Here is a 14,418-nt window from a genome sequence, read left to right as displayed (position 1 = left end):
CAGTTCGGCGCGAATTTCGTCAAAGTACGTTTCGCAATAATAACAAAAGCGGATAATGAAAAAGTGAATAAAGTTTTAAAATGATTAATTAGTGATTTATTAAAAATTCAGAATGAAAATTTACAAGAAATTTAAAAATGATGAAATAAAAATATTGATGACTGATGATGATGAATGAATTTATGCAAAATTTTTAGAGAATTAAATGCAAAGTGGGTTTCATAAACGTAAAAAAAAAACATACAAATTTATACATAAGTACATTTAAAAGTGCGCGCACATTTTTAAAACTTAGAATTGCATATAAAGAATGCAAAATTAAAAAATATATAATATAAAAATAAGAATGAAAAATTTGTGATTGAACCATAGTCAAGTTACAGTATTCTATAATAAGAAAAAATTTTTATACAAAATATTTATTAAACCGGAATTGTATGTGTGGTATGAAATTGCCAACTAAAAGGTTAAAATTGCCGTAAAAGACTGAATGAAAAACTAGAGCGTATGAAAAATATAAAAAAAAAATTAAAATAATTATAAATTTTTCGTTAAAAATCAAATGTTTTTTAATATATACACATTAGTATGCATCACTCTCAAAAAAAGAAAACGGCACTGTTTTTCCATCGGAATTATAAAGCTTATTACTTATATTTTAAGATTTTAGAAAAATGCTAGAATTTATGTGACCTGCGCCGATATTAAAATATCTCAAAAAATCGGAGTTTTTAAAAATAAAATTAGTTTTTGAAAATAGTTTTTCTAAAAAATAAAATTAGGTTCTGCAAATATTTTTTCTAAAAAATTAAATTAGTTTTTGAATATATTTTTTTTCTAAAAAACCACTTCAGTTGATAGAAAACCTTAAACCGAAAAGGTCTGCATACAAATCTTTATTCAATCAAAATAATTCCGATGGAAAACCGCAACTTTTTTGCCGTCCAATTTACTATTGGGTGTCAATGAGCTCAAGTGTTCGTCTCTGAACACATCCGGGCCAAATGCTCCATACCTAATTCTTGCAAAGGCGGAGCAGAAGCACACAAAGCGTTACTGCGTCTCATCCTATTCAAGGCCTTCTGTGATTGAAGGCGACATGAGTTTTGTCCACCTGCAGTCCGTCGATGCCTCCCAGTCATTGCTGAGCTAAGTATTTATCCAGTTTCTGACGATGGCTTCGATGAACGAAGTGGGGAGTGCTATAACGGGTTGCGGACCGAGGAATGCCTGGTCTGAGTCAACTCTGGCCAAATGGTCAGTTGTCTCAGTACCAGGTACTTCTGAGTGACCTGGCACCCAGAGTAAAGCAAGCTCGTTATGTTTACCAACATAATTTAGTCGAGACTTGCATTGACGAGCTAGCTTGGAAGTAGTTAGAGGGCTGGCCAATGCCTTAAGTGCAGCTTGGCTGTCACTGCAGACACATAAATCCCGCCACCTATAGTCCACCACGTAGTCCATGGTCTTGAGGATTGCAACTAATTCAGCCTGGAAAACAGAAGCATACTCCCCAAGAGAAAAGTGAAGCTTATCCCTATTGACTTCGATAAAGACCATAGATCCTAACCCAGAGTCAGGTTTGGAGCCATCAGTGAAGAATCAACAGTGTGTGAGTCCGGGCTCAGTGCTGAAATTAAACCAGGATTCAGCCTCAGGGAACTCAATATTACACTGTGGAACACAAAAGAGTGCGCATATACATATCAGTTTCTATAGCTGTTGGCCATACGAACAATGCCTCATAGTCTGTTTTACTAGATCGATCCGTGTGCTGGAGAAAAAAAGGTTTCGTTCACCAAAAATCTGATCATAGCAAATTTTTTTTCTCCAAATTTGGAAAATTTATCGTTTTTTGGCCTATATTTGTTGAAAACAGCACATAAAGCAAATATAGGCCAAAAAACGATGAATTTTCAAAATTTGGAGAAAAAAAATTGCCCGCTAAACTCAGATTTTTAGATCATGAAAATGGGTTTTCTCGAGAGCATGCACTCATAAAAAAGATTTCTTAAAAGTTAGGAAGCTCCATACAAGTTTAAGTAAAAATAGGGAACAATGTTACACTAAAGCAAAATTGTCTTAAACCAAAGAAGCTGATGGACTTAAATTTAGTGGCTTATACTATATGTAAAGTAAGGAAACAATTACTGGGCATTTTTTTTGAAAATCAAGTAGTGATTTCTTAATTTTAAGTAGGACTTGTACTTAACTGTAGGAAATACGTAAGTCATTTTGCTCGCGGCGCTCAAACAGTCGCAATGGCCGACAGAGCAAAGCTATTGAGTGCTAGTCGAGAGATGCAAGGTTCGAGTCCCAGACCAAAATTTTTTTTGTTATAATCTTTTTAAATTGTATATAAAAAAAATTATCTAACTTAGTTTTTATGGTATTTGAGTATTTAGGTTATTCCATATGAAATTAGTTTTACAATATGTAATTTATATTTGCAACCGGACACGAACGTGCGATCTCAGAACTAGAAGCAGTAGTCTTCACGCAACGCCACAGCCGACATTTTCCAGAATAGCAATTATCTTTGTCTTGACAGCATTGGCAAAATTCAAAATTATTTAAGGCAATTTCCTTACATTAAACTCAACTTAATATTGTTTCCTAATTTGTATGGAATATTTACTAAATACTTAAAGATATTTGTACTTGTTTGAAGGTATAAGGCAGGTTTTTACTTAAAATCGTCGCAATATCCTTAAAAATAGTAAAATCCTGTTTAATATCGGGTTAAGGAAATTAATTTACTAATTTCCAGTACAAGATTCTATGTGACCATGCAAGTACATATTTCCCTACATTAAACTCAACTTAGACTTAATAAATTTTTCTAATTTTAAAGAAGAATTACCGAAACTTAAAGAAAATTTTACTTGTTTAAAGATTTAAGGCAGGTTTTTACTTCAAATCATCGCAATATCCTCGAAACATTTCCTTTAGTTTAGTACACTTTTTTTTTGGGTGTGAATTGACCCAGTAAAACTGAGTATGAGGCATTTTTCGTATGGCAAACAGCTATCAAACTGGATATGTGCACACTCTAGGTTTTTTTTTAAGTTCATTTTTGTTCCATAGTGTTATAGAATCTCTCCAACAAAGGTAATGGTGGCGTACTATACTTTGGAATTGAAAATACACAACTACTCAGATCTCTGCTGCCAGCAATTTCCGCCTCGCCGTACTCAGTGTTATACCAACATCCGTTCCTTTGTGGTCTTAAAGACCACCTTTAAGGCTTCTCCACGTATCAAGACGTAAAGTGAAAATGGTTCCCGTAGACAGTTTTACTGTTCTTGAGTCGCGCGAATCAACTTTTACATCCCTAGAAACTTCTTCTTTATTGGCGCTATAACCTTGTGTGTCAATTCAAAATGCCAAGTGAAGTCTTTCTTCACCTGAACTTTCCACAGCAGAGTTCACCTTCCTCGTTTTCTGCAACAGAGCATTTCTGTCCATTCGTACTACATGACCAAGCCAGCGGAGCCGCTGTATTTTAATCCGCCGCACTACATCTATATGGTGGTAAAGCTCATCGTTCCATCGTCTGCGGTATTCGCCCTCGCCAATGCACAAAGGTCCGCAAATCTTCAGTAGAATCTTTCTCTCAATGACTTCAAGAGCCGTCTCATCGGATGTTGTCATTGTCGATGCTTCTGCGCCATACACCACCACGGATATTATTAGTAATTTATGTATGAATGTATTTAGCGTGATTTTTATACGACGAGAGGGGACTTTATGTCTCGATTGCCTACTCAGTTCATTTCATTTATCAAGTCTATGATTTACATATCTTACAGACTAGATATTTGTACATGCTTCTGTCTTATGCGTAATTAGATATTGATTCTAGTAATGAACCAAAACGTGATGTCGGGAAGGCGAAGTCCAGATCAAGGCTCCTAGACATCACAGTGGGAAAGTGTAATGTATAGTAAACGAAAAAAATCATTAGTAAAGTCACCCTTTTCACACTCGAAAATGCATTTTTCCCCCCAGGGTGATGTTCTAAGAAAAGTGGGGCATTCAATTTTGCATTACCTAGTATCGAGAAATGAATGTGTTTTAATATGAAATTTTTGGAACTTTTTGAATACATTAGAATGCTGATTACATAGTTAGCAGTAATATTATCGAGAACGCATAAGGAATACATTATATTATTTATCACACATGTAATGCATTACTACTTTTCCGACTGGGATTCTATTCAATTCAATGCGAGCTCTTGAAATGGGGTCATAATTGTAGTAATTAGCTATATTTACTTTAATGTGAAACCGGTAGTGAGAGCGTAACATGGAACATTGAAACTTATTTTCTCAAGAAGCTCTGGACAGTCAACTAAGTTATTAATCATATGGTATATGAAAAGCAAAGACCGGAATAGATCGTCTAGACGCAAGTGATTGGCGCAAATGGAGTGGTTCGAGAGCAAAGCGAATAATACTTCGTTGCACTCTTTCAAGTCTATAGGAATGAGTTGAGTAAATTGGATTCCAAATTAAAGAGGTGTATTCCAGCTTTGAACGATCCAGAGAGTTGAAGGGAATGAATAAATTTGGGCCTAGTATGTTACCCTGGGGTAGCCGGTAAGTGGCCTCGAAGACATAAAATCTCATATTCCCGATTTCAAGAAAAGAATTTATTGGAAATGTAGAGTGTATACCTAAAAATTGAAGCTTGCGCAATAAAATACAGTGCGTGACAGTATCAAAGGCTTGAGAAGTCTTAAACGATGAAATGCAAAACTGAGAAAAACAGGCAAGGTGCGTGGCAGTTGAGCGACAGCAAACAAAACCATGTTGGCATAGATTAATGTATACTTTGACAGAAAAAAAATAGTTTTTCTTTAACCACTTTCGCGGAAAGTCCCAAGTAAGTCGAAAGTTTTGATATAGGTCTGTAGGTGGTTACATCCTTACCTTGTTAAAATATTGGGGAGATGGAGGCAATTTTCTAACGATCAATAAGAACAGCCGAAAATAGCCTTTTGCCTATTCATTTTTGAATCAAACTATGAAGTAATATATTTTGCGGCAAGAAAGGGCTAGTTTCCGAGCCGATCTATTTCCAGAGCCGCGCTGCTGGGGAAATGGAAAGGACTAGTTTTCATGCCGAGACCCTCTTCCGAAAACAGCAATACCATGAAATAACAATGTATTTACCATTTCATTCTATACATATTCGCCGCTGCTTCTCAAAAGTTTCATCACTGATGCTATTTATCTGTTGGCCGGGTCCCATTCTTCTCTCTCTTTTAGCATATAATTTGCTATATCTTCCGAGGAAAGTGCTTCACTGATAAACAACTGTAGTGTAAGCCTTTGTTCGCTTAATCGTGGACGCAGAAAAAACATGTGCTCAGCGTCCTCAATAGCGTCATAATAATACTCCCAACGGTTTTTACCCTCCATTCCCGCCCATCCGTACGAGGGGCGCAGTCCGCATGACGTACGGAGCCATTTCCACAGTAATCACAGTACGGGTCACTGTTGTGCTTGAATCTGCGAAGATATACCTTAAAATAACTATGACGGCTTAGAAGTTGCGAAGTGTAGAAGTCCACTTCACCATGAGACCTCTAGCTTCAGCGTTCAATATTTGGAATGCAGCGATGCGTTCATCGCCTCTTGGCTGAATTAATCCATCTGTGTTGCCAGTCCATTAAACTGGATTGCCTTGCTTGCATTCGGCGAGCATGGCCCCTTTGATTTGAAAACAAATAAACAGCCTCCTTGGCCAAGATGTCGTTTTGAAGTATCCCAGAAATAACCAGCGGTGCCTCGTCTGATACGGTTTTGAACGCGCTGCATACGCAAGTGCACACAAACGGCAAGTTGCACTAATACCACCATAATATGAACTGTGGAGCACAGTTTCGTACCACACAGAAGCCACATACATTATAGGCCCTTGGTCATTAATCACAACTCGTGATAGTGCTATCACGGTCGACGATGTGTTACTGTGCACATATTCCAGGTGCGCTTTGAACGTCAACCTTTTGTCTTAGAGAATTTCTAAGTATTTTACCGCAGGTTTCGGTGATATACTGAGTTCGTTGACTCGAAAACTAATATCCCCTACCTTTTCCTACTTGATAATATGACTGCCTCGATCTTTTGTCCCGCAAGCATGAGTCCGTGTGAGTCCGAGTGTCTATACGGGTGGGCGAAGCACAGATACTTGTGGAACGCCGGTTATTTGTTTTATTTCTTCCTCTCAGCTCGGTTGTGGAAGTAGCTCCTGACCAGTTGACGTAGGTCTCTGTTGCTTCCAGACCCACGGAAAGAAGCACTCTGCGAAGCATGCATCAAACATAACTACAAACGAACCAAGTAATTGCTTCACTGCCAGCTTCAGGGCTTTATTCGGTAGGCAATCGGGCCCAGGAGCTTTTCTATCGCCTATTTTCCCTACAGCTTGCAATATTTCTTCCATATATACAGGCGAGACCAGCCGCCTTTGTTTGGGGAACAGCATCTCAACTTACGGAACATGGGCCATGTTGGGGTCACTGATTTAGTAGCTTTCAACGACTTTGCACGCAGTACCCCATAGACTACTTTCTACATCGTCACATATTTGTAGAAAGCTTTAGCGTTTGCTAAATTGAATGCCACTTTTTTAGCAGATCCTTTCTGTACATCGCTTCGCACTCCGAGAAGTTTGGTCTTCCTCTGGAATGTTGGTAACGTCGTCTGGCTTGAACACAGCGCTTTAGGCTTAGGGCTGCGATTCTGCTGTTTCACCAGTAGACAGCGTTATAGGGTCTGTGAGAGGATTTCCTCTTTATTGCTGCATCGGAAGAAGTCCTGATATCTGATCCTTCATACTTACGTATAGCCAGCGTTTCAACTGAAGTGACCACGTCAAGTGAAGCAATTTCCATCCTCTAAAAACAAACCTGCGTTTCATGGGTCGGGTATGTGCATTTGTATGTATGTATGTATATATGTAACTATTTTCCGATTACCTTAAGTACGATGCAATAAAGTGATACAGAGAATCGTGCGTGTACTTACCTATGTATATCTATATTTCTTTATTTCTTGCAATAGAGTCCTCTTTTCCGTAGTATTTCCATCCATTCTTGAGTGTGCTTGCAGTTGTTGTTGCGCAATATACCAAATGTCGCCATAATAATTTATTGCATTCAACAGGTAACATTGATAGGATAGTACAAACATCTTAACAAATGCTAATGCACTGCGACTTATTATTTTAATGGATGTGCACTGCTATTAGAGTAGATTCGTTGCATTTTTGATATGGTTATAATTTATAGTACTTTTGTAAGTTTTGTAAGAACTGCAACCTTCCTTTACCGCTAAACCTTCTAGCGACATGTTGGAAATTAAATTGTAATATTGTAAATACAAACGCAAATATGTACGTAACTCACGCTAAATCTACGGGACACTGGACGTTGGTTGCTAATGCGACAAAATTATCTAATTTAAGCGGCTGTAGACCTTTGCTGCGGTGGACTTGTTTCTAGGCATTAGCTTAGAGAATCCAGAAGAAACAGAAAGTCCTGTAGAAGTCAGTCTGCAAGTTGTGTTTACAAATTGCGCAATTAATGTATGTACATCAGTGTAATAAACTTGTCACAGCAATGAAGCACCTGAACTCACAAAAAATAGCCAAAAATGTTTTGTACAAATATTTCCTGAGGATAAAAAGCGAGCAGAGCGTAATTAATCTATGTACCTATTTATTATTATTATTTTTTTGTTGCTATCGTTTCTTCTTTTTCTCAGAAATTGTTGATTACGATAATAACTAAGATTGATAGGAATATTGGAAGAAAATATAACCAAATTTTATTGAATCAAATAACGTCCAGCCAAGTATACTGCCCTTGGGGCAATAGCGCCTTTAACATGAAATTCTCTACTAAGCTGAATTATATTACAATACAAAAACAAAATTGCACGTCATTAAATTTAAAGCAGTTATTCAAATCTGATTAAGTGCACAAACACACCCCATTCACACGCATAGCGTCAGGCAGTGTTGCCAACTTGGTGCTTTGAGTTTAGTGCTTCGTGCGTTTTTTTGATGCTTTTGCTTTTTTAGTTTGATGACACCAAATCTGTAAACCTTAAAAAAAAAACAGGAGGCAAAATTTATAGCAATCGTAAGTTTTGCAAGCAACTTTACAAAATTAGCATATGTTTGCTAACAAAATATGTGGCACCACTTTCAATCATTTCAGAATTACATTTGGTAATTCGTAATTGCTGGAACCTTAAATCGACCTTTAGTTTGGGCTGAATTTGTTATATTTTTTTACGACTATTCAAAAAGCAGAAGCATCTCCTAACAGTAAAATTAATGTCTAAAGAAACTTTTGAAAAAAAAAATCGAAAATGAGGAAGAAATATTTAATATTTAAACAGTTAGGAAAAATTAATCAATTTTGTGTTTCGACTATATGGAGGCAGGTGGAAATAATAGTACACCTGCACCGATTTCACTTGAAACTAGTTTTAATTATTGAGAATTATGAAATTTTGTAAAGATGGAATAATTGCCACGCTCTCTACTTTTGTGGGCGGAAACATTAAATATCATCCGATTTCGATGAAATTTAGTTTCATTTTTTATTTTATTAGAAAACCCTAAATGCAAAATATGGGGACGATTGGATCACTATAACGTCCAAAACTAACAAAAAATGTGGGCTATTAAATGTGATGGAATTTTGGTTAATTTTTGTTTCTTGATTTCCACTCTCAGAAAACAAAGGTTATACTATAAAATTGCTTAGGTGTAAATACTCGCTTTTTTCCCCAATGTTCAGTGGCATTTTTTCATTGTTCTAAAAATTAATTTCGCGAAATTATGCAAAAAGAAGCTTAAAAACAAAAATTAACAAAATCAAAAATTACATACATTTGCAAAGTCGCGCGCAAAGATCAAATTATATATTCGAAAACTTCATAAAATTCTCTAAAACATTCGTCTAATTTCAATACCTGCCGGACCGGTACTCACCCTCTTTTTTACTAATAATCTTTAGCATCTACATTTCAAAGTAAATTTATTGGTAAGAAAATAGGAAAGTACAAAATAAATGATAAATACCTTAATCTGAATATTCCACGACATTTAAATAATTGATTACAGCTGAAAAAGAAACACTTTTTTAATGGGTTTATCGCCAAAGGCAACTAAACTGATTAGTCGATATCGCGCCCTTTCCCGTATTTTTTTGGAAATGTATCGTTCGTGAAGAAGGGGGGTGAGTAAATAATGTAAAATTAAAACTGTCACCACAACTATTTTCAACCTCTCTATATAGTCGAACCACTGTGCGACGCTTGGACGAAAATATTTGAATTTATGGAAAACAGTATAAATCGACCGTCGAAAATAATTTGATTTTTATTAATTTGAATGGGCATCCCTACAAAATTTTTTTTTGCAATGTCCATTAAATACTCCCATAAAACTTTAGTGTTTTTTTTCGAGGAAAAAACGCGATATTTCTTGGGTTTTAGTTCTTTTTCTAATTCAAAAGTTGGCAACACTGGCGTCAGACTTTCGCCCATTTGATATGCAAATATCAAACCTTATAATGTTGGTTTTTTTTTTCTTCAGAAAAACGAAAGAATTGTCAAAATTGTAAACACTTCCATGCAGTGACGAGACAATCATTCAAAAGATATCAAATAACGTAACCAATCAGTATAAATGTGCAGTGTTGCACGAAAATGTGTCAATTTGTGAATTTCTTGCAGTTGGTTTCGAATGTAGTTACATATGTACATACATATGTATGTGCACGTGGATGTGCTGGTTTTGTTTTGCACGTGCTAATACTAATTTTTTTTTTTAATTTTTAATTATTTATAATCATGATTTTGTTTACACTTTCACTTAATTCACAAACATACATACATAAAACAGTTTAGAAATATTGGTTTCAAATATTGAATGCAACTATCTATCAAATATAGTCATGTGTAGAATATTAAGACCATTAAGCCAAATCCTCATGGTTGGATTTTACCAGTCAGAACATACAATATTGCGAAATTATTTAAACTAAAATTGGTTTCATGTAATGGCTACAGTCTTCCCTAAATTTAGAATTATATATAGTAAAGCTGACATTTTAAGCTTAATCGACCTCCAACTTCCAAATTATAAAATAACCTTGGAAGCGGTTCGTTTGAAGGAGCTCAGTTGAACTGCATTAAATTTTCCATATCGGAAAATTTTTGACTTTTTCCCTTTGGGAATTGCTATTTTAATAAAATCAGTGTTAGACTAATGATTTTTAAATGATTTGTTTATCCAGGCAAGTAGTAATTTTTACAAGATATTCTTAGTACTTGATTAACTTCAGTCTTCATCTAAAATCAATAAGGCATATCTTTGGAAATTTTCTTCGTTTTTCGTCTGTTTTATCTACTGGCCTAGCAACTTTTCGTAGAGTTAATCTACTAGGTCATATTGTCCACTTTGTAGCGAAATTAGAGAATGATATTAGAAATCGTAGGTTGTTACTTTGGTCAATTCCTGAATGTTTTGTTTTGTTATAGGCGATCAACAAAGTGAAATTAAGTAACATTGCAAGAAAGAGAGATGCTATTCTTATGAGGCAAAATTATTAGATTTTTATACAACATAAAAGAATGACGATCATTTCTGCATGCTTAATTTATTTGATACATTCTCTTTACTTCCCAAAATATCTTATATTCCAAGAAAAAATGCTTCTTTCAACATAAATACATATAAATATTTAAATTGCTCTAAATCGAAAATCCACGCTTAAATTGCATACATACCTATATGTATCTACATCGAAAAAATGTAAAATCGGAATTTTTTAATGGTAAAATTGACAATTGGGGATTTTCAAGAATTCTATACCATTTCCACGAAAAATGGGTTTTCCTCAAATAGGTAATTTTAGGTTAGGGCTGCCTCCGTGGGTGGAGGGACACTTAGACAATGATTTACGCGGGCCATAATGAGGAGAAGGGGAAAAAGACTCAGGAACAGAGCGTTGACACCTACAGCTTCTTATAAGAAAAACGCACCGTGCTCATCAGGAAGCTCCTCAATCGACTGATATCCATTCCCGAAAGCTCATCGGAATAGCGTAAAAAGTGCGACCGAAGGTGCTTGAACCTTAGGTTCGCCAATGCAGGGCACCAGAGTAGTAGGTGTAGGAATGAATTCACCTCATCGTCCTCCATGCAACTGGTGCAATGGGGTTATTGATGATATTAAGCCTTAGCGTATGCCCGTCTATCACGCAATGACCATTTAGAACTCCCACCACTAGCGAGAGGTGTATCTTGATTAGTCCCAAGAGCTCGCTGGACCGACCCCAGTTTATAGCTAGTCAGAAGGATTTTGCCACCTTGCATTCCAAGGTCTTCGCCTAGCGACAGCTAAGCTGACCAATGCCCATCTGTCCAGGAGTAGACCAAACGATGTCAGGGTTGCGAACTTATAGGACATGCAGTATCCAGTGATTTCAATATGACCCGAAACAGAAATGAGCTTAATAGCATTATAATCGGATGCGGTCGATGGGAGGTCAAATCATCAGAGAGCCAAGAGCCTAGATAGCTGTTTGTCTGTCGGAGTAGATATTAACCAACTTCAAAGGCGCTACAGTAGCGAGCAACCAATCCAATGCCACCTGTATTGCTATTACCTTTGCCTGGAAAACGCTATAGAGATCCGGGAGCCTAACGTTCAGCTTGGTAGAGAGTTCCTCGTAGAAGATAGTCCCAGCTACCTTCACTTTTAAATTTACAGTACTCCGATACCAGATACTGCACCCCTCCTAGTCCTCCCCCGCTGGGATATGGGTGGTGAAAGATATCTTCGGTCACAAACTCGGTGAGCAGTGGTCTGTTCGAGTTTGTAGGAACTCGAAGCCTTTTAGAATAGTTGCGTGCGCATAGCGCGAGGGGAACTTAAAGCCCACCACCTTTAGCTTTACTAAGGAGCGAGGAGCGGAAACTCTGCCTGCTATATTTATGGGCACCACGTTTAGCATAGTATTAAGCGCCAGAGCATGAGTGTTTCGGAGTGCCCCACTGATTCTAATTAAGGCTGCTCTTCGCACTCCTTCCAGCTGCTTGACGAGTACCCCACATAAAATAAAATTGGCGTAATTATAGTTTCGTGAAGCTAATAAACTACGCTCGATGAGCGATCCCAACGCTTGTCAATGGCACCTCTCCAACAGTATAAGGCTACTGTTGCCTTCCTGACTCTTTCCTTTGCGCACAAAATAAAATTCATGGAAAAATTTAAGCGCTTTGACCGTGCTCTAAATATTGTTTGATTTCTTAGATATAGAACATGAGAAAAAGAGCATTAAAATTCCGACTCTGTTTTTCACATGCATATTTGAACCACCCTTATGTGCATATATACATACATGCATATGTAAGTGTAGATTTACAGCATATTAGCTGCCAAACCTGTCTCCTCTCTTCATTCAATTTCATTCATGCAAATAAAATTCGAACTGACAGTCAACTGTGGGATTTGGCAGACCTTTTGTAGAAAAAAATATATACATATACAACAACAAGGTGCACACCCAAAATTCGCTTGTTTTTGCCAAACTACAATGAAATTGTTTTGATGTGAAAGTTTAGAAAATTGTGAAAACAAGCGATTTGTCGTAATGCAGAGATTTTTTAATTAAATTTTACATTTAAGTGTGCAAGTATGGGCTCCGCATTTATTTCACTTAGTTAATGTAATGACGGCGAATGGACCTTCTGCATTTTGCTTCTTAAAATCTAAATAATTCTCTTTTCTGTTTTGCAACTGCAGAATATGTATCTGTAGTTAAATTTTATTTTAAATGGATAAGAATGCTAAGCTCTTAGTTTAATTAAACGGTAGCAAAAAACATGTATGATTAAGAAAAATATTGCATTACATGCTTAGGTAGATACTTAAGAGCCTAAAGGGGGTATAATTTCCTAGAATAGCGAAAACTTTTCTTTTTACTTTGAAAGTAATTTTTTCATATGAACATGTGATGAAATTTTGCGTACAAGCCATGGTCGTAAGTTTTATTCGCATGAATGAAATTATTATCATTGCAAACGGCACTAAAATAAAAAAAAAACAACGAAAGTTCAAAATAATGTCTCGGTAATCGCCTTGAATCAGATCCATATATATATATATATATGTAGTACTTCTATATGGAACAAAATTCTGCATTTTGTTCAAAATCCACCACTTTGTTGCTATGGTTTCCAGTAAAACCAATGTGTAAAAGATTTTTTTTCTACCGCGGTTTTTGTCGAGTTATACATGTTTAAACATGCAAATATCAGCGCTTTTTCTAAGAATTTGTTAATTTTCTTCCATATAACACATACATAAAAAATACAAATGAAAACTCGTTTGATAATAAAAAGCAAAAAAAAGAAATATTTGGAACCCGATTGAAAAAATAAGATACTTAGTAGTTTTGTGTACATATCAGTACATAAAATACCTTCCACTTTTTCTACTTCCGAGAAAATATATTTTAAAAATCTTTGATGTAAAAAATTGATTCGCTTAAGTAAATATGTATACTTACATAAACACAAAATTAAAAATATGTACATATGTATGTATACATACAATAAAACTTGGCTCTATCGCAGGGCCGGGACGTGTCCCGTCGTGCCGCGCCGGGCCCCACTAAAATTCTTAACGTGCGGGCTCGTGCGTGTTTTTGAAAGTTGATTTTGCTCTCGTGCCGGTCCGGGCCTAAAAATGTAGGCCCGTGCCCATCTCTAGTTCCTACCCTGATGATGTAATGTGGAACGATTTTCCATCATTCTTTCCCAAATTTGCTTTGGAGACAAACCGGTTTCGTCGTTGTCCCATCCTCAGTGTCATTTTTCGTGATGCAAAGATTTGAAAAAATGAGTACATTTTTTATGTGTTCCAGTTTAACCTTGGACTAACTATTGGAGGAGGAGTGAATGGAAACTCATTACAATGTTTCTATACAGCCTTCTATTTCCTGCAAAACTTTGTATCGCTTATTACAATACGTTGACTTAAAAACTAGTTGTAAAGCTTCAAAACTTAAAAAAATGTTTCCTGAATTATTTATATGGAAAATATAAATTCACGACTAAAATCCTTCTATTAAGGGGTGCGCTATTAACATACGTGTTTTAAAAAAGAAAGAAATATGATAAACAAGAAATAGATATTTCATTATCGCAAAATGTTTAGGTATGAAGATGAGTGTATAGCGATTATGTGGGAGTGGCGTTTAGAAGCGCTTTTAAAAAAATGGAGTACAGTGATTTCCAATGTCCATACCTACTTAGTTATGAAATATTCCAACTATAAAATAATTTCATCAACAAAACAAACAAAATTTTAAAACCAAAC

The 14,418-nt window shown here is 36.0% G+C and overlaps 1 protein-coding gene across 1 annotated transcript in view; it reads left to right on the top strand.

The window, feature by feature from the left end:
* Positions 1 to 14,418, top strand: part of LOC118747107 (transient receptor potential cation channel subfamily A member 1-like) — a 106,135-nt gene that overhangs the window by 22,333 nt on the left and 69,384 nt on the right. The window contains exon 4 of the mRNA XM_036481097.1: positions 1,448 to 1,455. Within this exon, the coding sequence (XP_036336990.1) occupies positions 1,448 to 1,455 (8 nt within the window). The remainder of the gene's footprint in view (positions 1 to 1,447; positions 1,456 to 14,418) is intronic.

Source organism: Rhagoletis pomonella, unplaced genomic scaffold, assembly GCF_013731165.1.
Source record: "Rhagoletis pomonella isolate Grant_MI unplaced genomic scaffold, Rhpom_1.0 Rhpom_scaffold_00011, whole genome shotgun sequence".
Lineage (NCBI taxonomy): Eukaryota > Metazoa > Arthropoda > Insecta > Diptera > Tephritidae > Rhagoletis > Rhagoletis pomonella.
Note: the sequence above shows the minus strand (reverse complement) of the source record. Positions and strands in the feature narration are given on the sequence as shown.